Consider the following 25,796-nt stretch of genomic DNA (forward strand, 5'->3'; position numbering starts at 1 on the left):
TGAATGCAGAGCTACAGAACAGTTTTATTAGGCATGCTACAGACGTAATGCAGAATACACGAGACCATGAGAGGGAAAACTCAAAAAGCAGGAAACCAAGTCGCACCTCCCCTTGTTAGAAAATAATTCAACCTTTAATTGTGCCTCTTCAGAACTATACCAAATTCTTACATAATGAGCTGTATAAAATCGGACTTTGAAGAAAAAATATACATAACTATTATTTCTGAGCAAATAACCCCAAGTCAAGAGGTCCTGTTGGATATTAAAAAAATAAACGGGAATAAACTAAACACTTGAAATTCAGAGCATTTTTCCTTGAAATTCAACATTTCAGTGTCTTCAAATGCTTCTTTTGTTGTTAAAATTAATTAAAGGAACACTAAAGGCACAGAAACTTTGGTCCAACGGAGTAGCCCTCTCGAGTAAACTGTCACATGACAATGAAATCACAGTGGACTCAACTTCTAACTGCTTCCACAGCATGCAACACTTTCTGATGTGAGATCCTATCATAACTGTACATGCTTAGAAAACCATTGTCACTGACAATTACACCTCACTGCTATGGAAAAAGCATGGAAGGCTTCAAAAACACAGATGAAGAAATACTTAGCCACCAGCCACATCATGATATGTGACGTTATGTGAAATCAAAAGTGTGTGGGGGGGACAATCTTGCACTGAGCGTACTTGAGGAATAATGGAATTCAAGTTACAGTGCCTGTCACAGGCTTCTGTAGAAACTTATACCTGTTGCCTCAGGAGTATTCTGTACTGTTACCAACCTAAAAAGGGAAAATGTTATGAATCTAAAACTTGAAACAAAACAAAGAAGCTACGCCTGGTTGATGGCAGAACTTCAAAAACTAAATAATGTGTAGAGGATGAAAAAACAGCTTTCTCCCAAAAATATCCAATACCAATGTGCCCCAAAGCATAGGAGGGTAATTAACGAACACGTCCAGCTGTAGAAACAGGTGATTTTGTCAAGTAAGGCACATTTCTGTATCTTTTCAACTAAATGAAGAATTAAACACTGATCTACATCAAACTATCATACAGGGGGACAATCAATCATGTCAGTATTTTGTTTGACATAAAAATACAGAGGTACAGTTAAGAATAGCTGTGAGGATCCAGTATCTGCAACATACTCAATTGTTCTTTTTAAAAAAAGATGCAAGTCAAAGGTTTCAGTCTCTCAAGGAATGACAGGATCAACAAAATCCCCAAAACAAAACTGATTCAATGTGGTCCCCCCAGTGTCCAGACACAGTCTATAAACCCCGGTGCTGTCAGGAGTTTGTGGGTCAGATTCTTAAATGGTGGATTTGGAGAAGGAGACTCTCAGGTGCTGGTTGCCTCCCATGTTGTAGTTGTGAAGGTCAATCAAGGCCTGGATGGCCTCTTCCACTGTTGACATCTGAATCAGAGCCATTTTCCGATCCCTGAAAAATACAACAATTTTGATAGTGTCAACAACAATATACTCAAGAGTCACAAAACATTCCAAACCAGATTTTATAATTGATCTTCTACTGTTATAAGATATCATTTCATCTTGTTCAGTGGTTACATGTGACTCGTTGCTGTGGAACAGGTGTACGTACTGGAAAAACTTGAAAGCTTTCACAGTTCCTCCAGCGTTGGAGAAGAGCAGCCGCAGATCATCCTCCGTCACATCTTGGCTATTAAAAATAAAGATCACAAATTACAGGTTACAGAACACTCAGATGTCACCATCAACAGTGTTACAGGGACTCATTCTTATTTCTATAATGAGAAGAGGTGACATTAAGGGCTGGAGATTATCCAGCAACAAGTACATGGTCTCTTGTGAGAAAGACCACTGTTTAAGGCTCTGTTTACCAAAAAATGAAAACCACTCATTGCATGGTAGCAGTAGTGAAATAGCTGGGGAAAAATACAACTGGAAAAAGTAAATGAATATGGTAAATGTAATGGTTCCATACAGCTTCCATCACACTGGGATCTGGGGGCATCTTGGAGAATACATCACTTGAGGGAAATCAAGTGATGTATACTTCAGTTGATTAGCAGTTGCCATGGTGTCTTTTTGTTGGCTGCAGTTTCTTGTTAGGGGAGGCAATGTAAACTTGGTGTGCTACTGTGTGTGTGCGCTTTTCCGTCCTGGTGGACAGGACACCATGGGCGTGGCTGAATCATCGATTTCCACCTTTAATTCCAAAGGTTGAGATTGTGACGTCATTTAGATCGATAGCTGACTTTCAATCAAGGTCGTGACTACCCTACTAATTTGCCATCAACCTGCATGAAATGACCTGGTAGTTCCTAAGGATATTCGAGCATTTTAACACAAAGTGACTAGCTGCCCTGGCACTTACGGGATGTTGGAGAGGTGGAGAGTGGCAGATGGTGGGAAGATGTTCTGGAAGTTCTTGGAGCCAGGTTTCTTGAAGCGATGAAGTGGGGAGTTTGCATAGTCCTTGGTCAGACCTTGGTCATCCAGGCCGTCCCGAGGCAGTGCAACTGTCTGGTGCTTCGACAGCGTCACACGGATGATCTTCCCGTACATCTTTTGTCCATTCAAGTGGCTCATTGCTTTGGCCATGGGAAAGACAAGAAGGTCAGAGTTGAGAATGCTGCAGCCTGGCTTTACTAACTGAATCGAATTGTAAGAAAAACATGTCAATAACTATCCAGCTGAAACTATATCCATATTCATAAATTAACAAAACAGTGCTTGTGTTACGTCATCTGACTAGGCAATAGTGAGATGTTTACATAAGCTTCATACTCAGTCCAACACACAACAAAAGGGAGCAGCAGGAGCATGTTCATCATAGGATTTTTAAATATCAGTGGTTTAAATTAGATTTGAATCATGAATCTTTTACAGAATGCCAAACTACTGGAGGGTTTAATCCAGAGCATACCATTGTGACAAGGATTCCCTCAAAACATAAAGGGCCCTGTAACTTCCACTTTCCTGCTCCTCATTGTCCCCTGTAAAATCCGAGAAAGGATCACTGCTGATTTTTATAAAACTTTAGAAAAGGCCCCATTTCAATCACTATTTAAGTGTGGTGATTCTTTGAATCAAATAATCTAGTGATATGAGACTATATACCATCTGAGATTTTGGATGTCATTATGTCACCATATGGCACAGGTGTTGTCTTTTCCTAGTTTTAAATAATAATATTACATATACTAATGCATTTTATTTAAAGGCATCTTTCATAGCACTCAAGGACACCTTACACATATCACAACAACAGTACATCAAACAATATGAATCAGGTAACATTGATGTGGAAGTGAGTGGAATTTTGCAAAGATTAATAAATACGAATGTGACAACGTAGTGCAATAGTACAGTAAATAGCCAAGAATGTGACTACATAGTTAGTGTCAGGCAGAGTATGTCACTCGGAATAAGTCTATTAAAGGTGGAGACAGCGTTGGAATCGTGAATGTCCAGTTGAAGAGAGTTCCAAAGACAGTGGGCAGATTGGCTGAAAGCTCTTGACCCCATCTTGACCCCATGGTAGTTAAGTTGGCAGATGGGGCAAAGAGCTAGATGACAGAAGAGGATCGGAGAGTGCCGGTAGGTGGGTAGATGTGACCAAGTTCAGAGAGTTCAATGCGGGATTTGATAGGGAGCCAATGAAGTTACTGCAGGGTAGGAGTGATGTGTTCAGTAGACGGAGTTCTAGAGATGATACAAGCAGCTGCGTTCTGGTACAGTTGGAGTTTATGAAGAAATTGTTGCATTTCAGTATAGTGATGCAATTTTCTGGACTTATCACAGTTTTCAAATTTTTCTAATACTTGCCTTTACCAGCTTAGTCATTATATCCTCATTACTGATGATCATTCGTCAAATCTCATGGTATTAATGTTTTGTGAAAGTACCAATAGTCATCCCGACAGTGTATTGTTGCTTTATTGATTGTGGTGCTTTATTTATTGAGAGTGGTACTTGGTCAAAAATATTGTGAAATTGTGATAAATATCTTTACTTTGATTCTCCCTTTCAAACTTAGACATTCAGAAATTGCTTGACAGAGATGGCTGGAAAGATAATAACAAGCCAATAGCCTTTACTTAAACACACGTCATAGTACTGCAACTGAAAAGGAGAGAAAATTAGTATTATTAATTATTAATTGTTCACCCAAGTGTCAGGGGTGAAAAATATCCCAGTGTCCAACATAACATTTTTTTCTTACTGGCCCGCTTGGCCAGTAGTTTCGAATTTTACTGGCCCCATGTGTAATTTTAGTGGCCCAGCCACGAAAAAACGAAAATAACTATTTAAAAAAAAAAAAAAAAAAGAAAAGACTTATTTATTGAAATTGTTCCCAGTTAATTGTTTAGCGAGTCTGTCCCTGCAAAATCAGTATGATCTGGCAATGATGGCAAAAAGCAATAGGGGTTTATGTAATAACAAGTATTAAAATTTCAAAATTGAAATTACAACATATTTAATATTTTGAGATATATCATTTCTCTCACTCCTATAATTCTGATATCATTTTTCATGTGATTGATGTTCTGAAAGCACTGTACAAACAGTACCATTATTTCTAATGTAATAATAATAAACTATATGTATGCTGCATATTTATAATAGAAGCCTACTGCAACTGTACTTTTTTTAACCATTAAATGTTATTTTATACATTATCATATTTTATAATGTTCTGTCATGGAGTTTATCACTTCACTGCTGACAGAAAAGAGAGCTGCTCAATGCCAGTTGCAGCTTCTTATTGTGATCTGCAGTCTGCAGTTAATTTTTTGTCATGATTGTTATTATTAGTACCCATCAAAAATCACAGTTACATGTCAGGATGTGGTTATTATAGACATATTCAATATTTAACTGTCATGTATCATCACTGTAACATCATTACATACATTAGCAGCTGTAAACACATAAAAACATTATAAACACATCATGTGGTCCCCTTTAAACGCTTGGTGGAGATGTATATTTTGGTAAATAACCGCCGGTTTCAAATAAACGCCGAGTCTAATTTATTTTTAAAAAACATCAAGGAAGAAGATGTGACCACTGACACTGCATGTTTTTCTTCTTCGCCTTTTTCACGTGTTGTGCCCAGAGGGCTGCCAGAAAAATCAGAGAAGCTGGCGAAGTTTGTGACATTTGCGTCCCACGTTTTTTGTGTGGAGGGAATTAAACGCCTGTCCCAAATAAACGCCTGGTCTGTTAAGAGATTGAAACAAATAAATGCCTGGCTATTATTTGGCATTTTATGGTAGTTCCCGCATCATCAGCACAAGCTGAACAATACATCTAACATAGCAAGAGAGGCGGGACTTAAGGCAGAACAGCCAATCATCAGCCGGTCAGTCCCAAAGCCGGTGTCATGTCTGAAGCAGCAACAGGAGGGGGAGGAGAGAGGAGGCAGCTGCAGCAAGTCAGACACAGAGCGGCCAGAGAAACTGAGCGACTGTAGTGAGGCGTTTGTGCAAAACTGCGGATAAACAGCAAAAAAAGTGTGAGTGTTGAACCCTCTCACCGGGAGAAGTGTTCCCCTATGGGTGCGACGCCCCTGACCAGGTATACTGGTCCCTCTACCTCGGGAGAAATCCCCTTTTCCTCCTCTCGGAATCATTTTCCTGCCGTCACTCTAAGCATTTCCCGCATGCATCCTAGCGAATCATGATTGTCGTATGGCCAGTGACTGGCCAATCACTGTAATCAGTGTAATCAGCGGTTGGTCAGTCACTGGCCCGTCCCCCATTGACATGCCCTCCACCTACTTTTACTGGCCCCGGGCCAGCGGGCCACAGGTTATGTCGAACTCTGTATCCTGACTACTGGAGGGTTAATTGACCCAGGGGTAAATCCCAGTTGCTCACATTCACATCAAGTACACAAGAATGGTAAGTGTGTCCATCATAATCCAGGATTGGAATAGTGAAGCCCTGGTACAACAAAGGGGTATACTTTGATGATTGCCTTCTGTTTCGTATAATATGTAAATACAACCTCTTACATATATAATTATGTGGCAATGTATTTCATATAATTTCTCTAACACTAACAGTCAAACACTCCTCATTGCTGCAACACATTTGCCCACCACTGCCACTATCACCTTAAGATGATTAGACCCTGAACTAGGGTCTAGGTACTAATGGCATCTGCTCACCTAGCTGGGCCTGGTTGGCATCTGACATCTGAATGAGAGCGCTGTCCTTCTTATTGTAAAGAATTTTCACCCTCTGGACATCACCATACACTCCTGCATTAGAGCCACAGGCAGGCAGGATGAGAAAAGGTGAGGTGGAGAGAGAGCAGACAGTTAGAAAAACAAAATTTCAACACTGGAGACAAGGATATTTAAGGACAAGAAACAAAGAAGAGAGAATAGCAGAGTACACACAAGAAGTTTACAGTAGACTTAGAGTGAGAGGTGTGTAGAGGGAACAGGTAAAGAGAGAAGAGACACCCTCTAAACAGATACGTTATCAAGCTGTGTCAGATGGCTATAAATAAAAATTGCATGCAAAAATGACTCCACCGTGCATTTACAGATAACTGTGTAGTGAATTTTGGAGTAAAGTAACAAACATTAACCCAAACCAATAAATAAGGGGGCCAAAATGTATTACAATTTACCAAACAAACTACTCTGTGCAAACAAATATACATAAGCTTGTAATAAACAACAATAATAATAACAATAATAATAATAATAATAATAATCATAATAACAATAATAATAATGACAAATGTCTCAAAGATAGAATGGAAATAGAACAAACAGAAAGAAGGTAGAAGAAAGAGGTTGAAAGGAGAGAGAGAGAGAGAGAGAGAGAGAGAGAGAGAGAGAGAGAGAGAGAGAGAGACAGAGAGAGAGAGAGAGAGAGGAGAGAGAGAGAGAGAGCTAACGATAACATACCGAAGAGGGTAAACAGACTTTGGGGCGTAACCATCTTTAGAGGGAGAGAAGAGCAACAAGCAGCGTGAGACAGGTAGAGAGGTAGAAGAGTCGGAGTGGAGCGGAGGTAGAGATGGACAGATCGATCCAGAACGGAGGTAGGTAGGAGGAATGGTGGTTTTTGTTTTTCCCCCCGGAGAGTGATGGAGGTGGTGGGTCATGGAGGGGAGCAGGCGGCAGAAGAGGAGTCATGGAAGGGGGTTTGGAGGGGAGGGGTGGGTTGGTTAATGTGGGAGGAGGAGGAAAGAGGGGTTAAAAGTCCCCCCGTCAGCACATGAAGTGGATGCCGAGGTAGGATGAATGAAGGAGAAAAAGAGGGATGGGAGCAGAGAAAGGGGTGAGAGGGGGAGATGAATAGGGAGGCAAATGCAAATTGGGAGAAAAATAAAAAAAATAAAAAGTGAGGAGGGGGAGGGACAAAAAATAAAATATAGGTCAGTACACTGGAATAATGCAGGTAGTTTGGTCAGAGATAATGGCTTGGATCAATGTTTTCTTTCGTCAAAATACAGCAATTAACTTGCGCCAAAATGTCTTTCACCCTGGACAAGCATGGGGTAAAGGTACATTCATGTCAAAATCATAATAAAATCAGCAATATAAAGTCATAACCATGGGATAAAAACAACATGCAGCACGTCGCAAATCTGAAGATCTACAATCTTTCAGCAAGGGAGAATGGTACTACAAAAGTGTGAGGAGCTGAGGGGGAAGACAGTTAGGAGACCATGCAGTTAGATTTGTTTAGCAGTTTACAATTTTACATGCAAGAGTTGATGTGAAGGCCACTTGAGTAAAACGTGGTGTTCACACAAGTCTGAGAGGCTGAAAGAAAGCTTAAGCACAGTATCTTAACATTAGGGGTTCATGTTTGAATGGTTCAGATACTGTCGAAGGCTCTGCTATGACACATTCATTCACAGTCAGAGAGAACAAACTGATGAGGAAAGAGACAGAGAACATTAAGTGAAACAAATTAGATGCTATTTAAATCAGTAAAAATAAATAAATAAATAAAAAAAAAAAAAAAAAAAAAAAAAAACGCAGAGGAAGAGAGAGAGGAAGGTTGTTTCAGAGAGGCACAGATTTGTTCCCAGAACTAAGACACAGGTTAGGAGACCACAGAATGATTTCATATGAGCTTTCATATGAGCTGAGGAGAGGTGAGGAGAACTTAGAGAGAAAAACAGAAGAGAGACAGTTAGCCGAGTTAGATACAGTTTGACAAGAGAGGTAAGGGCAGAACATTGGAGGAGGAAAGAGGGAAGTATTGGTGCTATGACATAAACAGCAAATCCCCTCCCTTTACAGGGACATAATAAGTCTTGACCAAAATGGGGGAAAAAATGAAAACAACTGCAAGACCCTGGGCATGTAAAGGACACTAGAAAATACAGCAAAGAAAAAGGTTAGACAAAATGTTTTTTTATCAGTGCCAATTTGAACAGAAACCATAAATTAAATTACAGAGCTGTAAATATCTAAAAAGAATGACATTGCTGGCTAAGATATTATCACTACAGACAGACATTTTGTAGAATGACAATCTCAAATCTATGGGTGCACAAAACCACCCCCTATTCATCACAAAATGTCACAGAAGCACTGTTTCTCTCTGCTTATTAGAGAGTTTCTGAAACTCAATCGTGAAAGACCACAGAATTGTTACAGTTTAATAAGACAAATGAAGTGGTTTAGTTTAAGTGATTAACGTTGAGTTCTCAGGTCAAATATGAACAAAAAAATCCCATCATGGACATCCCTATGTACTGTCTGTGACAGACACAAGACAACGAAAAAGGAAGACAACTGGCCATCAACAGCAAATAAAAAAACAAAAACAACAGAGGGATGAAGGTGGTGGATAGGAGTGGTGGATATAAGCCTTAGATGGTCCATTTGACTGGTGTGTGTGTGTGTGTGTGTGTGTGTGTGTGTGTGTGTACATGTGTTACTGACCTCCTCATTGAGGTTGCTGACCAGCAGGACCCCACTGGACCCTGCCTGTCCAGCCAGGGCAACCCTCCCTGCAGCAGCAGCAGCCGCTGCTGCCGCGCTCAGAGGGTTCAAGGCTCCTGACAGGAAGTAGACAAGACAATCATGGAATGGAGAGCAGCACTTCCACTACACCAAGGCATTACAACAATGAGCAGCGATGCAATTGGGTACAACCGACGAAAAAAATGGTGAAAGGAAGAGAAATAAAAACGTGATCTACCTGGGATCTTACCGAGGAGGGAGTTGGAGTCTTTGCTGAAGGCAGCGGCCACAGTGGGGTCAAGGCTGGGTTGCCCGTCACCAGCAGGTAGCTCAGGCCGTGTGTAGTCACGACTCTTATCGTTGTTGTACTTGACATTTAGGTTGACCAGCTTCGAGAAGTCGATGCGCAGCGTGCAACATGAATTGTAGATGTTCTGGCCATCCAGGGCCTGTCAGTGAAAGAAAAATAATCATGTTCATCCATGTTCAACAATTACATTCAGTATGACAAGATTAAAAACACTTTACTACACGGTAGTTGATAAGTAGTAAAGATGCTTAACATGATTAGTGAGTGTTCCAGGTAAGAAACCTCTTACCAGTTTGGCCTGCTGTGCATTGACAGGATCGCTGAACTGCAGAAGAGCCTGGAACTGATTGTTCTTAGTGAATGTGATTATCTTCATGACTGTGCCAAACTTGGAGAAAATCTGACAACAAAACAAAGAAAATACAAACTTCAATAGTCAAATACAAACGGTACATAAGTTGCATCATAACTGAACCATTTGCTTTGGTATGGAGTCACAACAAATGCTGCGTGCCTGTTGCAGGACATCCAGCGTTACAGGGTAGAACATGTTGTCAATGATGATCCTCAGCACAGGACTGGAAGCTGCAGCGAGGGCCTCCTGTACATCTGAGCTTGGTGACCCACCAGACTGGACTGCCGACACTGCCTGAAGCACGGCCTGGGTCCGCTACGGCCAAACACAAGATGTTAGTCATGATCTTTAACAATGGAGGCCAACTGACAAGATGGTGACCCATGCTGCAGACAGCTAACTAACTGATGTCAAGAAAACAATAAACGTATTCACATACAGTTCCTCAACATCATGATCTTTTCAAGGTTTAGAGCTTGAGCACTTGAGAACAGACACATGACTACAGGCACATGACTACACTACATGAGTAGTAGCCATGTTTTTTTCATGCAACTGAGAGCATACTAATTAATAAAATGAACTGTTGGAGTGTTTAATAAAATTAAAACATGGATAGTCTTAGCATTCAAAAACATGGTGGTTCATTAGTCAGACACTACTAACCTGATTGCCAGCATCAGTTTTGAGTTCTTTGTGATTGGAGTACTGAATAAAGACGGGGACATTGCGGACATGAGGAGTCACAGTGGTGTAGTAGTTCACCATAGTGATGGCCGCCTCTTCTGTTCCCATCTCCAGGAACGCCTTGAAGTAGAGAAAAAGGAAAAAACAAAGCACTGATATATTTCCACTGTTATTATTCAAAAAGAGAATATCTAATCATCTGTACTTACTTTCCAATATATTAAGACAAACCTCCTACCCATATTCATTCAATTAAGTAGGAGAGAATGTATTTAGATATCTTGCAAGTTACAGATAATTTCACCACAGAGCAGTTAAGATGAAGTCAACTGAGTGTTGGCAACCACCGATCGATAAAGACTAGTGGACACAACGACACTGGTGCAGTGAGGAGAACAAAGCAGCTGTACTCCACAGGAATCTAGAGGACAAATGCCAAGTACCTCCTACAGCCCTCAGCAGTCAGACAATAGGCTTTTGTAGGAACATTTTTCAGATGCATTTTAAGATAGCAAGACTGAATTATTCCAAGTACTTGGGTGACCACTTGGTCCTTGGCAGGTTAAGATAGAAAATCAAACAAGATTTCACCACAGTCCCCCAGAAAATATACAACATTTACTGGTCTGGCAGGAATTTGCATTTAGGCTATATTACAACATGCCTCTGCTTGAAGGTGGTTCATTAACTGACAACATGCGTGTATTGGTCAAAAGAGCAGCTTTAAATACTCCTTCTTACGTCTTCCAGCGGTATTACTGAAGAATAGTCACTATAGGAGCTTCACTGATTTGGTGACAAACACGTTTGACTTCCTATATTCTCCACAATAGTGTTTTTCACTTTGGCCATACTGAAAAAACCCAAACTGTTACCGCCATTCAACACACCTCTTGTGTCCCAAATCAATTAATCTGTGGTCTAAACTGAAGCCTAACAATTGTTCAGTGGTTCTTACCAATACATCGTGTTCATCCTCCACTCACCTGGTTCTTTCCCTTCAGTGTGAGAATATTGGTGACTTTGCCAAAAGGCAAGCCAAGGGCGATGACTTCTGTCTCTGATGCCTCATTGGGGAGTTTCCTGATGTGAAGCACACGGGATGGTGGGGCCTCCTCAACCCTCAGCTTTTTACTGTCACTGCCATTGGAAGCCCCATCTAAAATCGTAGCATAAACACTGATTAACTTCACTAATGACAGCAATGACAGCCCTTTGAATCAAAGAATAAGGCTGGAGATGTTAGATGTTCTGTAGATTCATCATTGTCAGCCCATCTCTGAAACTCTTGTTCTTAAGGATAAGATTAGACTTACAGTATTCTACATTCTGCACGAGAGTCCAAAGCCAACAAACACGAGTCTGTCTGTCAAACCTGCCTATTTCTTTACCCAGTCTGCAGCACTCAACCCCAGGCCTACTGGTTTCTACCAAGTGAGAATTCTTCAAATCCGAGTCGTGATTATACATTTCCATTGTGAAAAAAAGTCAATGTCCTTAAATAAACATGCACTGTAGTTTTAGCAAGCCTTATTCAAACCAGAGGAAACAATGCATTTGTAAGAACCCATTTTCAGATCCCAACAAATACAAAGTAATCCACACTTAGACCTCAATTGGGAATTTGGGGCAGAAGGATGGTGTGCAAGTCAAAATATACTACTGTTGCTGTGCCTCAATTCAGGGTCTGCATCCTTCAGAAGCCGTATTTGAACGCCAATTACGTCATTACGGCACGCGAAGGCTGTCCCAATCCGAAGGCTCCTCCAAATACACCCCACAAATGTAGCCTTTGTGGCCGAAAGAGAGAAAATGGTGACATCACGTAGCATAGATCATCACCTTCGCGGGCGTGGGCGGTAGAAATCGGGACTTAAGGGTAAAACATCTGGGCACGCAACCAGGAAATGCTCTGAAGGCTAGACCGTCCCATTTAACAACCGCTGATGTGGTTAACAAGGTCTCTCTGAAGGACTCGCCTTCGAAAACCTCAAAGGCTGGGTCCTTCAAGGGATGCAGACCCTGAACTGAGACACAGCAAGTGTGCAGTCTTCATGGTAACATGTCACCCAGTTCATCATTGTTACTCATGGATGTTTTTTGTCTAGTTTTTGGATAACAGAAAAAATGGATTTATTTTGATTAAAGATTGATATTGAAAATATTGATTTATTTTGTGTATTTTGTACTCAGATTATTTGAAGGACTTTCTGAATAAAAAGGAGAATTTAAATGATGAATAAGTAGCAACGAGCAATAATATACATCATTGAGGACACCACACACTGTGAGGCATCAAGATTCGTTTGCATTTGAATCGCGAGGTCAGTGAAGCTTCACGCCTCTGGTATGGCCACACACACACACAAAAGCAAATGTATAATGTCACCAGGTGTATCCTTTAACCAATGGCTTCCCAAAACCTCAACATTTCCAACAGTCATGATCATACACAAAAATATAAATGCAACACTTTGCTTTCACTCCCACTTTTCAACAGTTGGGGTAAAAGATCTTAGACTACACACCTGTCAGATGTTGATTAAACAGCATTATTAGTGCACAGGTGTGTCTTGGACTGGTCGCATTAAATTGACACTCTAAAATCATTTGTTAAATCACACAGCACAATGTCACAAGTTTAAGATTTGAGGGAGCGTGCATTTGATGTACTGAATGCTGGAAACAGAGCTGCCAGTGAATTGAATTGGAGCAGGCAGTATACTGCATACAGTTTTTAGTGTGTCAAAAAATGTGCTTCACTAAGGCTGTAATATGTAGCTAGAGGGGCAAAAAACATTCTCCTAGAACTAAAGTTACCTCAAGTAAGTGCTGTTTTCCTAGCTAATGTTGACTTATGAATCACAAATGTAGGTGAACAAAGCACCATAGTAGAGCTGCACGATATATCGTTTGAGCATTGCAATGTACGTGTGCGCAATAGTCACATCGCAGGGCTTGCAATGTAGGAGGCAAATGAACTCATCTAATTTCACACACTGCATGCAGACGCTGCATGCACAGCAATCCACCAATCACATTAGTTCTAATTCAGTGTGCCAAAGCAGACCACGCCCCTGCACATGGAGTGAGTCCTTAGTAACAAGATTGAAAAATGAGCACTGAAGAAGAGAAAATCCCCGAAAACAAAGACTTGGTGCCGAACAGAAAAGCAACGTCAGTTGTCTGGAATTATTTCGGCTACAAGAAGGATGATATTGACCAAACACGTGTTCTGTGTCGACAGTGTCTTGCATCAATTGTCACAACAAGAGGTAACACAACTAATTTGTTTGACCATTTACGCAGGTACCACAAAGCTCAGTATGACAAAAAGAGGTAAGATCAGTGCAGGTTAATTGTCCACATGATAGCAGCAGTGCAGCATAACATAAAGTGCTATTCAGGTCATCTGATGTAAATTCCTGTAATTTTTCATATTGCAATATATATTGCAGGGTTAAAAAAAAAAACGCAATCTCAGTTTTTTTCCAATATTGTGCAGCCCTACACCATAGTCTCTCCATTGTTGTCTACAAGAGCAAACACAATTACTTTCTTCTACTCCCAACATCACAGAAAGTGACAGTCCAGTGGATTGACTTCGCTTGTCATGGCAATGTCCCCACAACAACTGGTAACTCTCATATGTGTGCGCTAACAATTTTACAGATTGCTTTCTCAACCAAAGACCTTCTCTAAGAAGCAAGTTTGACTGCTACCAAGTTCAAACATGGAATTGTAATTTCTGCCATTTTCCATCTATTGTAGCACGCTGGAACAGTGAGGGAGTATTTAGAATTGAAGGGCAGTTGAGAGAAATTGTGTAAAGATTAAGCCTCACCATGGCCCAAAATAAGGTTTAAAATCTGAAATCTTGTTGTGGCTAGTTGTTACAAAGCTACAAATCATAAAGGTGAAGATCTTTCTGTAAAATCGTGGAGATCCAAATTAAGATTAAAGCTACAAGCAAAGTTAGATGTTTTTTTTTACACTGCTCGAAGGAGATGACTATGATTTCTTGTGTCCAATATGTGGCAGTGTCATAAAAAAAATATTTTCTGATTGTGTTACAGTGGGTGAGCATAGTTCAGCCACACCCAGAGATCATGAAACAGACACAGACCCACAGCTCTCAGCAGAGGTTAGTGTGTCATTTTCATGCAAATTTTCCCACCTTGTGACATATGCAAAGTTTTTATGGGTTTTAGAGCATTTTAAGGACCTCAAAAATGTGACTTATTTGTGTAATAATAATAATAATAATAATAATAATAATAATAATAATAAAAACAACAACAACTCCTTGCATTTCAATTGAGAAAAACAGGGTATAGCCAAATGTTAAGGCCATCCTTGTGCAGTTTCATGACAGACCCACTGATGCTGCATACCGTAAAAAAACATGCTTAGTTACTTAAAGGGATATTCATAGTTCAAGGCATCAAACATCTGCTAGCTTAGCTAAAATTCTGTTGTAAAGTGAATACAACTCACCACTCCAGCAGCTTCCTCTTGAGAAGCCCAACGAGTCGATTACCGAGTGCGGTAGAGTTCATATAGTTATGTGTAGACACATATGAACTTTGATTGCATTTCCATGGAGCAATAATCATACATTTTCATCCTTGAGCTGCGTAACTCTACTGCACTCTCTAATCAACTCGTTGTAGGTTGGATGAAACACAATTGTTTGCATGTCCGCATCTAAAACCCACACCAAATAAAGTGTCAAAGGAACCAGTCCCGAAGCAAATGGCTTCTTCATTTGCCATGTCAAACCCATAAGACGCAAAAAGTCCAAAATGAAAATACATCACAGCTGCACTAACAAAACACACTGCCGAAGACATGGACTCGGTGTTGTTGAAAAGCCAGCATTTAAAATCTCATTAAGACACTTAAAAGTAACAACCAAAGTACTATTTGCCTGGCTGCCAATTAGTTTGCAAAAAAAGGGCTGCCACAGTTGTACAATTCAATGGGAGAAAAGCTAACCTACCAGCTATCAAATGTGAGCCAATTCTCCACAACCACAGATCTGTGGTCCAGCAGAACCTGTGAGCCTTTTCTCTGCGCAACGTTACATTACATCAACAGCTGGACGTTGAAAAGTTTGTGCCTCTAAACAAGCTTCTTTCCTGATGATCATACAGGAAAGCTAATAGCACTAGACCTGCAAGATGCTCTCATGGAACTTGTCGGAAACTCATTGTGTGTGCATCCCCATAGAAAACAGTAAAGTATAATCAAAGCTGTGAGCCCGAATGAGTGGACAAGACTGCAGTGCTTTGGCGATCTGCTGCACCTTGTGATTGGTGAGTATTTGTGTGCCTATTTTTGCATGCAAATGAAAAAAATCCCTACTTGACTAATCCTACTTGAATAATCATACTGGTATCAATGTATCAAAGGGTTGAATTTAAAGGTCCCATATTATACTTTTTCTTCAATTTCACACAGCTGTCAGAGGTCCAACAGCTCTGTATTTGATATGCATTGCCCCAAAATTTCAGCTGTCTAAAAGTCGCTCTACAGAGCTCTATTCAGAGCAGAATCGGACCCAGAAGGAGAGGCTCCTGAAGAAGTACAGACTCTGTGGCTGCAGCAGGATGTTTCAGAATTGTTAGTGTGTCTGTATAATGTTAGCTTGTTCGTATGTGTTGTTACATTTACTACCATGAAGCTAACGGCTAACAGCTAGCAAAAGCCGTGTTTGTCTCCAACTCAGTCTCCAAACTCTTGGACACTGTTAGCATCAACTCTGTCTCCAGTCTGCATGTTTCCAGACTTTTTACTGTGACAACCAAGCTCCATCATAATATCATTAACATTAAACTCGCTTCAAACACCATTGCATAGCGGACCGAAGCAGAGCTAACTAGTTAGCCGATTTCCAGCTGACTTCACCATACTCGTAGGCAAGTATAAATACTATTCAACCGCGGCAACACTTTTCGGTGGCTCGGGTGCAGTTGCTGGGTCCGCTATGGTTGGGACTGATCCTTTTACGAGGGTCAGTGTCGAGGCAAAGCCAGCTTTGTACTGACCCTTGTTATTGAAGCAGTCTGATGTGAAGCGATTAGCACACACACAAGCTAACACGAACCGTAGCCAGCTTGTTGTCTTAAAATATGAAACGCAACCACTGTCTCTTCTGTTGTTCTGTAGCTGGGACAGAATATAGGCACTTATGTTGATTATTACAACCAACAACAGAGCTACTTGTGTGTCTAGCTTTGAGCGACGACACTGTGAAACACTGCTGTCTCAGTGCTGGACACACCGAACTTCACCTCAGGGATGAACGCCCCCCTCTCGGATATCTCCTATCACCACGCAGAGGAGGTCGGCCTATGATAATGACTCCTTCTGTTACGCAACGAAAGAAGTAGATTCTGAACAGCCTGTAGGAGCACCGTGTTACCAGTGGGTAGGCTGCAGAGACCATGCAGGAATCGCTTGTTTTCCTCATTCCAGGCTCAGGGAGGACCAGCTTATATATGTAGAGACCAGAGAAAATGTGTTTTGTATGTTATTGGGACCTTTAACATTTATACAGTGATTTAGAGGGGATTTCAAAACATCACGACACATATGGTGTACCGCAATATAGCCTAAAAATATCAGAATATTACTTAAAGGCCAGTTCACCTAGCCTTAAACTGGAGGATAAATTCTTCTTAATCTGTTTAAGCACACAATTCTACAGCAATCATTTGTCATTTTTGCTTGTTTGGACCTAATTTCCATGTAAATGCCTAATGGCAGATGCTGACTGCTCATACAGGTAGGACTGACAATGGCAGCGTATGTTTATGCGCAATTGATACTACTGTTTCATTTGGGAAAAAGAATACTACCCCCTCAAATCTCAAGTCAATTAAGCTGAGAAATACAAATTTCCCTTACTGGATAAAGGAATAGGTTGCCAATTACATCTTAAATAGCTGGTACAGGATGTCACTCCAAGCCATTAAATTATTGAATTCATTTTCAATTTTTAACCAATCTGACACAGTCCAGGGCACAATGCCCTGTCCACGATATCAAACGCTAACCAATTTGTCCCTTGCATACTGATATGAAAGTGGTCAAAGGCTGTCGCATGACACAACACAGTAACAATGCTATGTCTAAAGCAGGGCCACAGTCTTTTTTTTAACCATAGACTAAATAAATAAATTTGCTTTGTGTTCATGACTGAATAAACAAACTGACCTTACAGGAAAATGCAAATTTATACTGTTTTTTTGTTGTTGTTTATACTGGCTTCAAACAGTGTTCTGGGGAACTGTTTGTTTTCTCCCGGAACAGCTTGTATACAATCATGGGAAAAACAAATATTTCTGAGTTTGTATCATACCCATTTCGTATTGTTAAAAATAAAAAAATTGGCAGTGCACTGGGATGATGTGCTTGTGTGCTTGCAGAAAAAAAATGCTGCATGTGCATCTTGTCTCTATGACAACAATATCTTGACAACCGTTGCTGTATGATCGACACTGCCTCCATTGCAGTTTACCTACGGTTTGCTTTTTATTTGACATTGGGACATAAAAGCAAGGAGAATGTGGGTACAAGACATGATCCACAGGAGAAAAAAACATGGTGAATATTATCACCTAGGCCAGGAACAAGGAACAGAGCCACATTGACGTCATCAGGTTCTTTCTGAAAAGTTGACAAATTTTCAACTTGAAGCGCTCAGAGAAGGACACTATGGACTGTGCCTTTTTCTCTGCTGCTGCAGACAGTCACTGAGGGCAATTGAAAAAAAGACGCTTGCACCATAAAAAAAAAAAATGTTTATTTTGAGAATTGTTCATCCATGTCTGCAGGGGTCTGGTTACTCAAGATCACGAGAGGTTGTTATTGTAAAGGTACCTTAACAAAAACAGCCTGAGCTTCTTTATCGCACAATATCAGAAAGGTCCCTTGGGTAACACTGGCTTGGATGGGGGTGCTATGTAGCATTAGTAGACTGGAACTTTGATAAAAGATCTGACAAAACCGTGGTGAATGGGGTTAAGGCGTTTGGCTGGCAATGTTTTTGCAGCCTAACTTTGTCCATCTTCTTTTCCTGGCAAAATGAAAAGCTCTTTCAGTCTTCCACAATTCTGCAATGTTTTTGAGATGCTTCTGATATCAACTGAAGAGTGAGGAGGCATTAAAATGCAGTGGTATCCACTATGTCTGTTCCAGTCACACACTGTGGTGTGTGGGTGCCCACCTACTGAGGAGCGTGATGTTATTCAGACACTAAATAGCTCCCACGAGAGAACGGTTCAACTCACGCAGCCTGTTTCAGACTTTTCAAACACCTATTAATCCTTCCTTTCAATGCCTTCTGTCACTTCCAATCAAATGGCTACATGCAAATTCTGTCCAGCCCCCCCCTTCAGGGGTGGTCGGAACGAACTCACCACTGATACTGCTCATGCCAGAGTTGGGACTGTTGTACATACTCAGCTCATCTGATCCTCTCTGTTGACAAAAAAAGAAGACAGACAAGATGGTCAGCCATAGTTGTGAAATAATGGGGAAAACTATTTCCATTTTCCAGACAGGCCCTCAAAGAAAATAAAACAGAGGTCTCCAAAGACAGCTTAAGGTAACAAAAGCAGGGTAGAGGAGTAGGTGGGAAGAGACATAAAACAGCAGAAGACTAGGCTGGCTCCTCCTTCTCTGGTGTGGGTTTAATCTTGCTGAATTTAAGATGTCAACAAGTGTCATTTCATCCTGAGCTATACTAGGTCCCGGAAGGCTTGCCAGAGCTGATGGGCGCCCTGTGCTCTTAAACCTGACTGATGGGATGAAAAGGAACCTGGCTAGAGACCCACTACACACAAAACTTTATAATAGCTTCATGCACCCTTCCTTGTTTCTGTCTGACTGAATTTGAACAATTTGTTCTTTTGTTACCAACATTCTTTATGGTTACGATAAACTAGATGTTGCAGGCCCCGCCACAGCGACATGGCACAAATAAATTGAAAGGGCAATAAAGTTGTCGGGCTTGGGCCAAAATGTGGGCACACGGTGCATAAGCTGCAAGAGTCGAATAAAAGATTTCTCTTGCAACAGCTGGCAACTATCTCTGTTCTATATGACACTGAAATATTGATGAATTAAACACCATGGCAGGACCCACCATATAAGAGGAATATATAAGAGGAATCAACATTTTATGACTGTTCCATTTCCCTTTGAGACGACTTTAACTTTGTTTTGTGCAGACAAAAATGCAGCTGGCACTCAACAAATCAGGTTAGCAAGCCAGAACAACAATACGCTTACACAAAGAAACAGGTTTGACTGATGATCAGCAGGGACACAAGCTCTACCCATTTGATTAAATCATTCTCATGCTGTAAAAGTGCAAAAACAAATTCCTTAAAGAAATCTCATTGTTCTGGCGTTACCACCGAAGTACAACATGGAAGTAAGGACTTTAAAATGAAATACAGTTTAGTCTTTTTGGCATGTGTTTTTCTCCTCAGGATAAGACAGTTCTCCATGTGTGATTTTTCATATTTTTGTTGAGTGGAATCTAATGTACATCCATTATAACCATCAGGTCAACAATTTTAAAAAATCTGCTGTCTTAAATACGAATATTTGCCGATTTTCTTGAATCATAGTAAACCAATTTAATATTTGTGTTCTGATCAGACAAAATATGACACCACCACTGGGCTCCATGGTTCGGTTAGAGGCATTTCACTTTTGAAAATGATTAACAGATTAATCAAGAAAACTAATTGGTTATCAAGATGATTGTAATTTAGTGCCCCAGCAGATGTTAATACTGACCCCTTTGATGAAAATTCGGAAACTATAGGCAAGCCGTACAGTAGTTCTTGGCTGTTAACATTGGCTTTTCAAGAACAGATTGTTAGAACATGTCACAAGAACAAGAATGTCAATGCAACACTGCTTTTTATTTAAGTTAGAGGAGAAATAGCTATGTGACCACTCACTGCCATCCTCCTCACGGCTTTCATTAATATTCCAATAATTAAGTAAACCCATAAATGCATACCATGATGCTTTAGTGCCTCGGACTTTAACACACCCTCTATTATTTATTTATTTTTCTCTAAAAAGTAGGGATGCACTGATATTGGCATCGGGTACCAGGCCGATACTGCACTCATATACTCATACATGCAAAAATTCACCCATGCCAGGCACCGATACCACTTTCTTGCATTAGACCTTAGATTGCATGAAACTGATGACCGCAATAAGAGGGAGGCTTCACATGTCTTGTTGTCATTTCCAATTTTTGTGTCAGGCGGACCTTGGTCAGGGTCCGGATCCAGACAGCATCCTATACGGACCTGGACCTATGGTCAATAAATTATTGAAGTATTTGCAGTTTTGACTGGCGCTGCCGGTTAAGTGGATTAGGAAATCCACTGACCAATTGCATGGGAGTTCAGGCACCCCATATGCATTCAAAGCGATAAACACTACGACTCTGAATACAGACCGACAAAAGAGTTGAAAAGCGAGTGACAGACGGAAAGACGAGTGAGCGATACAGGCAGAGGAGACAGAGAGACGAGTGACCCAGAGACAACAGAGAAAAATAACTCCACATCTTGTCTCTAAGAGCTGATGAATGTTCCCCCGGAGTCGATGTATTTTTGGTCAATACAAAAAGCCATTTACTGATGGAGACGCTGTCCAGGAGTGAAAGAGTATAACCTTACTTGAGGGGAAACAGAAACAGAAGTGTTATTTGAAGCTCTTTATTTTAAGATGCACAATCATTAAAAAGCTATTTTACTCATTTTCACTATTTTAATTTAAATGCAGCCCTTCTTTTCCTTGAAGAGAGAAGATAATACATATCTACAGTATTATATATACGTATAATTAAATGTTAAGTGACAATAAATAAATGTTTTTGAATTATTTTTCTTTATTTGATGTGACAGATCTAAGCTACTTCAATTTATATCCCACTGATTCAAATGTGGAGACTGTGCAATAGTTTAACTGCCATATTAAGTTGACTGTTAACTGTGTAATAATGTTCATTGTTTAATTTGTCAAGTTTCATTGATATTTGTCAAGTTTCACTTTGTTAATAGAGGAGGTGGTGCCAATGTGGAGCTTTTTTTGTTGACAAAGGAAATGATGATTATTCACATCTATTTTCATTTAATTTATTATCATTTGTTGTAGCAAGCAGAGAAGAAAATAAATCTGTGTTCCAATTCAATGCATCTGTAACCTAAAGGTCATTTTTGTGGTAGAAATATCGGTATCAGTACTCAGTATCGGCAAGTGATGCCACAAAGGAAAAATACTTGTACTGTGTTTGAAAAAAATGGTATTGGTGCAACCCTATTAAAAAGTCAAAATAAATAGACACCCTGATATGGAAGAGTGTTACATTTATACAAGACCCTGGCTAATATGTTGGTTGGCCGATATCAGCCTATCCCAGATATATCAAAATCACTGCTATGTTGTGCAATATATGCTGAAATGGAAACTTTTTTTGTGATTTTAATGCAGAAAAAGAAGCTTAGGATTGTTAAACTCCCATTGTAAATTGTAAGAAATCCTACTTACATTTCATATGCAAGTGTTTGACAGACACAAATGTCTATATCTGCCAATATCGATATCGGAATTTTTTTACTTCCCAATCTGCATCAGCCCCAAAAACTCTACGCACTAATGTCTCACTGGTACAATTCACAGGTACAGACGGTAATAGAAAGGTCTGTTTGCATTAGCTTGCTGTCACACTATAACGTGACAGTGTAGCCCCTGGTTGTCAGTGCAGAACAGTCTTATTTAAAACCAGAGGGTTCTAAACAAAGTAACTCTGGAAAATTAATAAGTATTTGGGGCCTCTGATAAGAAATTCAAATTGTACTTTTATGGATTGGATCATTTAACTTTGTCAAGAGGAGCTTTGCTATACATGTCGCTAATTTGGAGAGGCCAGGATATTACAAGAGGAATGCAGTGTTTTCAGAACTTTCAAGTGAGACACAAAAATCAGTCTATCCATACCCAAAAGCAAAACAGCGTTATCTCTGTACACAGTACACACAACAGTGTTGCAAGGACTGTCATTAGTTAATGCAGTGTTGACTTCTTTAGGCTTAAGGTAAGTCAAGAAATATCACAGATCATGCCAAATGTAAGAATTTAGACACACCTGATACCTGTAAATAATTGTAAAAAAAAGTTTGTTTTCTTATTTGTTCTTCTAATAGGACAAAATGCAGGAAAAGGTGCTTGTAGAAGTTGATACCCCGGAAGTGTATTATTGTTTGAGTACGACGTGTCAGTACAGAGCCATGGTGGTGACAAGGTGCACTTGTGCCCTGGCTCAAATGACTGAATGAAGTGAACGTGTTTAGTACCCCTTTGAAAGCCAAGAAAATCTGGTCTGTGAGAGACTGTTGTGGAAAAATGTAAGGCAAAGGTAATTTAGTAAATGTGGGTGGTTTTCTGTCACAATTTTCACATGGATATGATACTACATGCACCTGCATCTATTGTTAATTGTCTGTCCTGATTGGCAGTAGTCACTGCTGCAATGTTATTTCATAAACAGACCAAACTACTCCTACCTAGGACAAAAATGTCCATCATCATGGCTAGCATAATAGCTCATACAACCTACACCTGGACACCCATCGCAGATCATCAAAACATCTATTACCATTACACATGAATAACAATAAATTTCACTAACTTACGTTGAAAACTTGAGTGATTATTGATCAAAATGATTATCATGATGACAGGCCTGCAGGCCTGCCACTTTCAAAAATGGTATTTGGGTATTTGATTTATTTTGATTTATATTTTGTAGTGAACACTAAGCAAAAAACTCACCTTCACACCAACTGCAACATCACTGATGCTGAAAGAGAAAATCATATGGTTAAAATAAGGCGGTTTAAAATGGGGAAAATAATCCAAAAAATACAAAAGGGAAAAGCTTCAGTATGATAGACATGCATCAGATGTTGGTCACCCTTTGTTGGAGGACTAAGTAATTTGTGACATACTCTCTATGCCTAATGAGTCTGTCATCCAAGTAGCCTCTTTTGAGTTCTGACGTATCACGTATTGAACGATCTGCAAGACACTTACGGCTTTTAGATATTTTTGTTACAAGTGAAAGAATACAGAAAGGCAAGCTGGTTTTTAATCTACCAACCACTTGTATAAGGGCTGAAGGATATGAGAGACGATATAAATCATACTGGATAGATATTTTGATTGCAATTTCAGTTGTGGTTTTAGTTGGAATGGAATTTATTGCATTTAATCGTCTTCTAAGAAATGGTGATGTGATTTTTGCTGCAGTCTGTCCCTTCGCTAGACAATAGGATTTCTAGGCTGGCATCTCTTTGGCCTCATTTAAAATAGTATAACGTTATTGTGAAACATTTTACCTTGCCTTTAAATGTGCATCTCCTACAATGTGGATATTGAACCTGTCCTTATTTTGATTTTGGGGTGTTCATCTTTAATGTACAACTGTGTCTGTGTATCCCATCTGTTTACCACATCAACATCCTCCAACGACTTCCTGATGTTATGCTCTTCCATCAGCCCGTTTACCAGGGGGCTCATTTATGATTCCTCACATATTTGAGTAACACTTAGGTCATGCTTCGTTTAAAGGGCGGTCACCCAAAAGTCCCAAGAATACTTAATGTACCATTCGATATCATACACAGCCAAGTAAGTGCAACAGTGCTAGCAATGGTAACGTTAGTTGCCTTTTAACACAGTCCAACTCTCCACGTTATTAAAAGTGTTTGTTGTTTTCTGGCCCACACTGATCAAAAACCAGGACCCATCTCATGCTTATCATGATACTCAGTAGATTTACTGGAACGTTAACTAAAATCTAGCTTGTTGGCTACAACACAAAGGATAACGTTACTGTACGCCAGTTAGCATAACGGTAAGCTTCACCAGCTGCTTTGTTAGCACACTGCTGCAAAACACTATTATGGTGAGCAAGTGCATTACGGGGCATTATTAAAACGTTTCCCTAGGAAGCATTTTATCAAAGCTAAGTAACAATGCAGATAATGTAATAAACAGCGGGCGTTAGCTAAGTTACGCTACCATGCTAACATTATGTACTTCCTTGATGGAAGAGAGCGCGTGGCTATGGAAACCCGCTAACACAATCATACGACCCCTCTTCGGTTTCTCCATAAAATGACGCATTAACATACCCCGTGCTTTCTAAAACCTCAATAGAAGTCAAATGAGCCATAGTTAGCATCGCTGAGCAAGTATTACCCGTCCATTTCTGTAGAAATTTCACCGTGCCGTCGCTTTCGGTCCAGTTGTCTCTCCAGTCTGCACCGACACTGTGCACGCACACATACACACGAGAGCAAAATGGAGGCAGGGTGAAGTTGCAATACGATGCAATGTCGGAAATGGGCGGAAATTTCCGAAGCTATCGAGCGCACTGCCTGCCACTGGCCAAAATCACATAGGTTATTGTGACTTCCAGAGGAAATATTTAGGAGCCTAAGTGTTACCAGGACAGATGCCTGCTGCGTAAGTAAGAAACGGCGTTGTTTGCTGCAATATCAGGACGTCTTACGAGGTGATCTCCGTTTACATTCAGGGACCGTATGGAATATGGAGTATTAAGGTCAGGGTGAGAAAAAAAAATCAGAGGAAGGAGGTTTTTTTTTTTTTAATTATTATTATTATGCACAAAAAGAAAAAAGTCGAAATGTATATTTTTATATATATATATATATATATATATATATATATATATATATATATATATATATATATATATATATATATATATATATCTTGAATTATGTTAGGTTGGTAAGAACTTTACTATACTGATATGATACTATATCAATTAATGCTGTTGCATCATGTTGTGGGGCTGGCCTGAGTGAATGGAGTGCAGGAGGCAGACTCGCAAAGCAGGGTTCAAGTATCATTATTTTATTTTTTTTTCAAAGAGTGCCACCAAAATGCACAGTGAACCAAACAAAAAGAGATGTTTGCAAAAGGTATCAAAGAAATAACAGTTAACTCAGCTTTACTGAAAAAAAAAAACTCAACTCAATGTTACAGTGAGACACACTGTGCACTCTCCTGCATACCTGGTGTCCTCTCTCTCTGACACCACACACTTGTCTGTAGTGTTGTGATGGTTGCGAATGTGTCATTCGAACGAACAAATCTTTTCAGTGAACAAAGTGAACGGGATCATTTCATGGACTGATTCGTTCCTTTCTCAGTTCAGTTGAACTCAGCCGCGAGCATGCCAGCCGGGACTGGAACTGCCGTGAGTCACACAGAGAACTGTGAGGACGTGATTCTCGTTCGCACTGTGATTCGTTCTCGCTTCACGAACCTACTGCACACAGAGAACAGACACTGAGGACGTGATTCTCGTACACATACTGTGCTGAAAATGGTGCTGTGTCACTAACCCAGGGCAGAGGAGATG

General features: G+C 40.1%; 1 protein-coding gene across 3 annotated transcripts; it reads right to left on the reverse strand.

Moving 5' to 3' along the window:
• On the reverse strand, positions 1-24,898 carry LOC119008531 (polypyrimidine tract-binding protein 2-like). 3 transcript variants are annotated; one of them, XM_037078941.1, is made up of 14 exons: positions 24,605-24,898; positions 23,174-23,201; positions 18,766-18,784; positions 11,284-11,456; positions 10,277-10,417; positions 9,770-9,925; positions 9,545-9,655; positions 9,184-9,394; positions 8,925-9,040; positions 6,927-6,960; positions 6,174-6,266; positions 2,370-2,586; positions 1,614-1,691; positions 1-1,451 (listed from the first exon to the last, which is right to left on the reverse strand). In XM_037078941.1, exons 1-14 carry the CDS (start codon positions 24,610-24,612, stop codon positions 1,322-1,324), a joined length of 1,515 nt encoding a protein of 504 aa, XP_036934836.1. In that variant the 5' UTR covers positions 24,613-24,898; the 3' UTR covers positions 1-1,321. The 3 variants fall into 3 exon arrangements, with proteins under 3 accessions (XP_036934836.1, XP_036934835.1, XP_036934834.1); XM_037078940.1 differs by having other exon boundaries at positions 9,196-9,394; positions 18,724-18,784; XM_037078939.1 differs by having other exon boundaries at positions 18,724-18,784; positions 24,605-24,897.
• Positions 24,899-25,796: the final 898 nt, after the last annotated feature.

Source organism: Acanthopagrus latus, chromosome 19 (genome assembly GCF_904848185.1).
Source record: "Acanthopagrus latus isolate v.2019 chromosome 19, fAcaLat1.1, whole genome shotgun sequence".
Taxonomy (NCBI): domain Eukaryota; kingdom Metazoa; phylum Chordata; class Actinopteri; order Spariformes; family Sparidae; genus Acanthopagrus; species Acanthopagrus latus.

Excerpts from the sequence above, each read along its gene's own strand:
- LOC119008531 (XM_037078939.1), bottom strand. Across the intron at positions 6,961-8,924 it reads TCAGCAACCTCAATGAGGAG|ATGGTTACGCCCCAAAGTCT; the intron begins GTCAGTAACACA and ends CTCCCTCTAAAG. Across the intron at positions 2,587-6,173 it reads TGCCAACCAGGCCCAGCTAG|CAATGAGCCACTTGAATGGA; the intron begins GTGAGCAGATGC and ends CCATGGCCAAAG.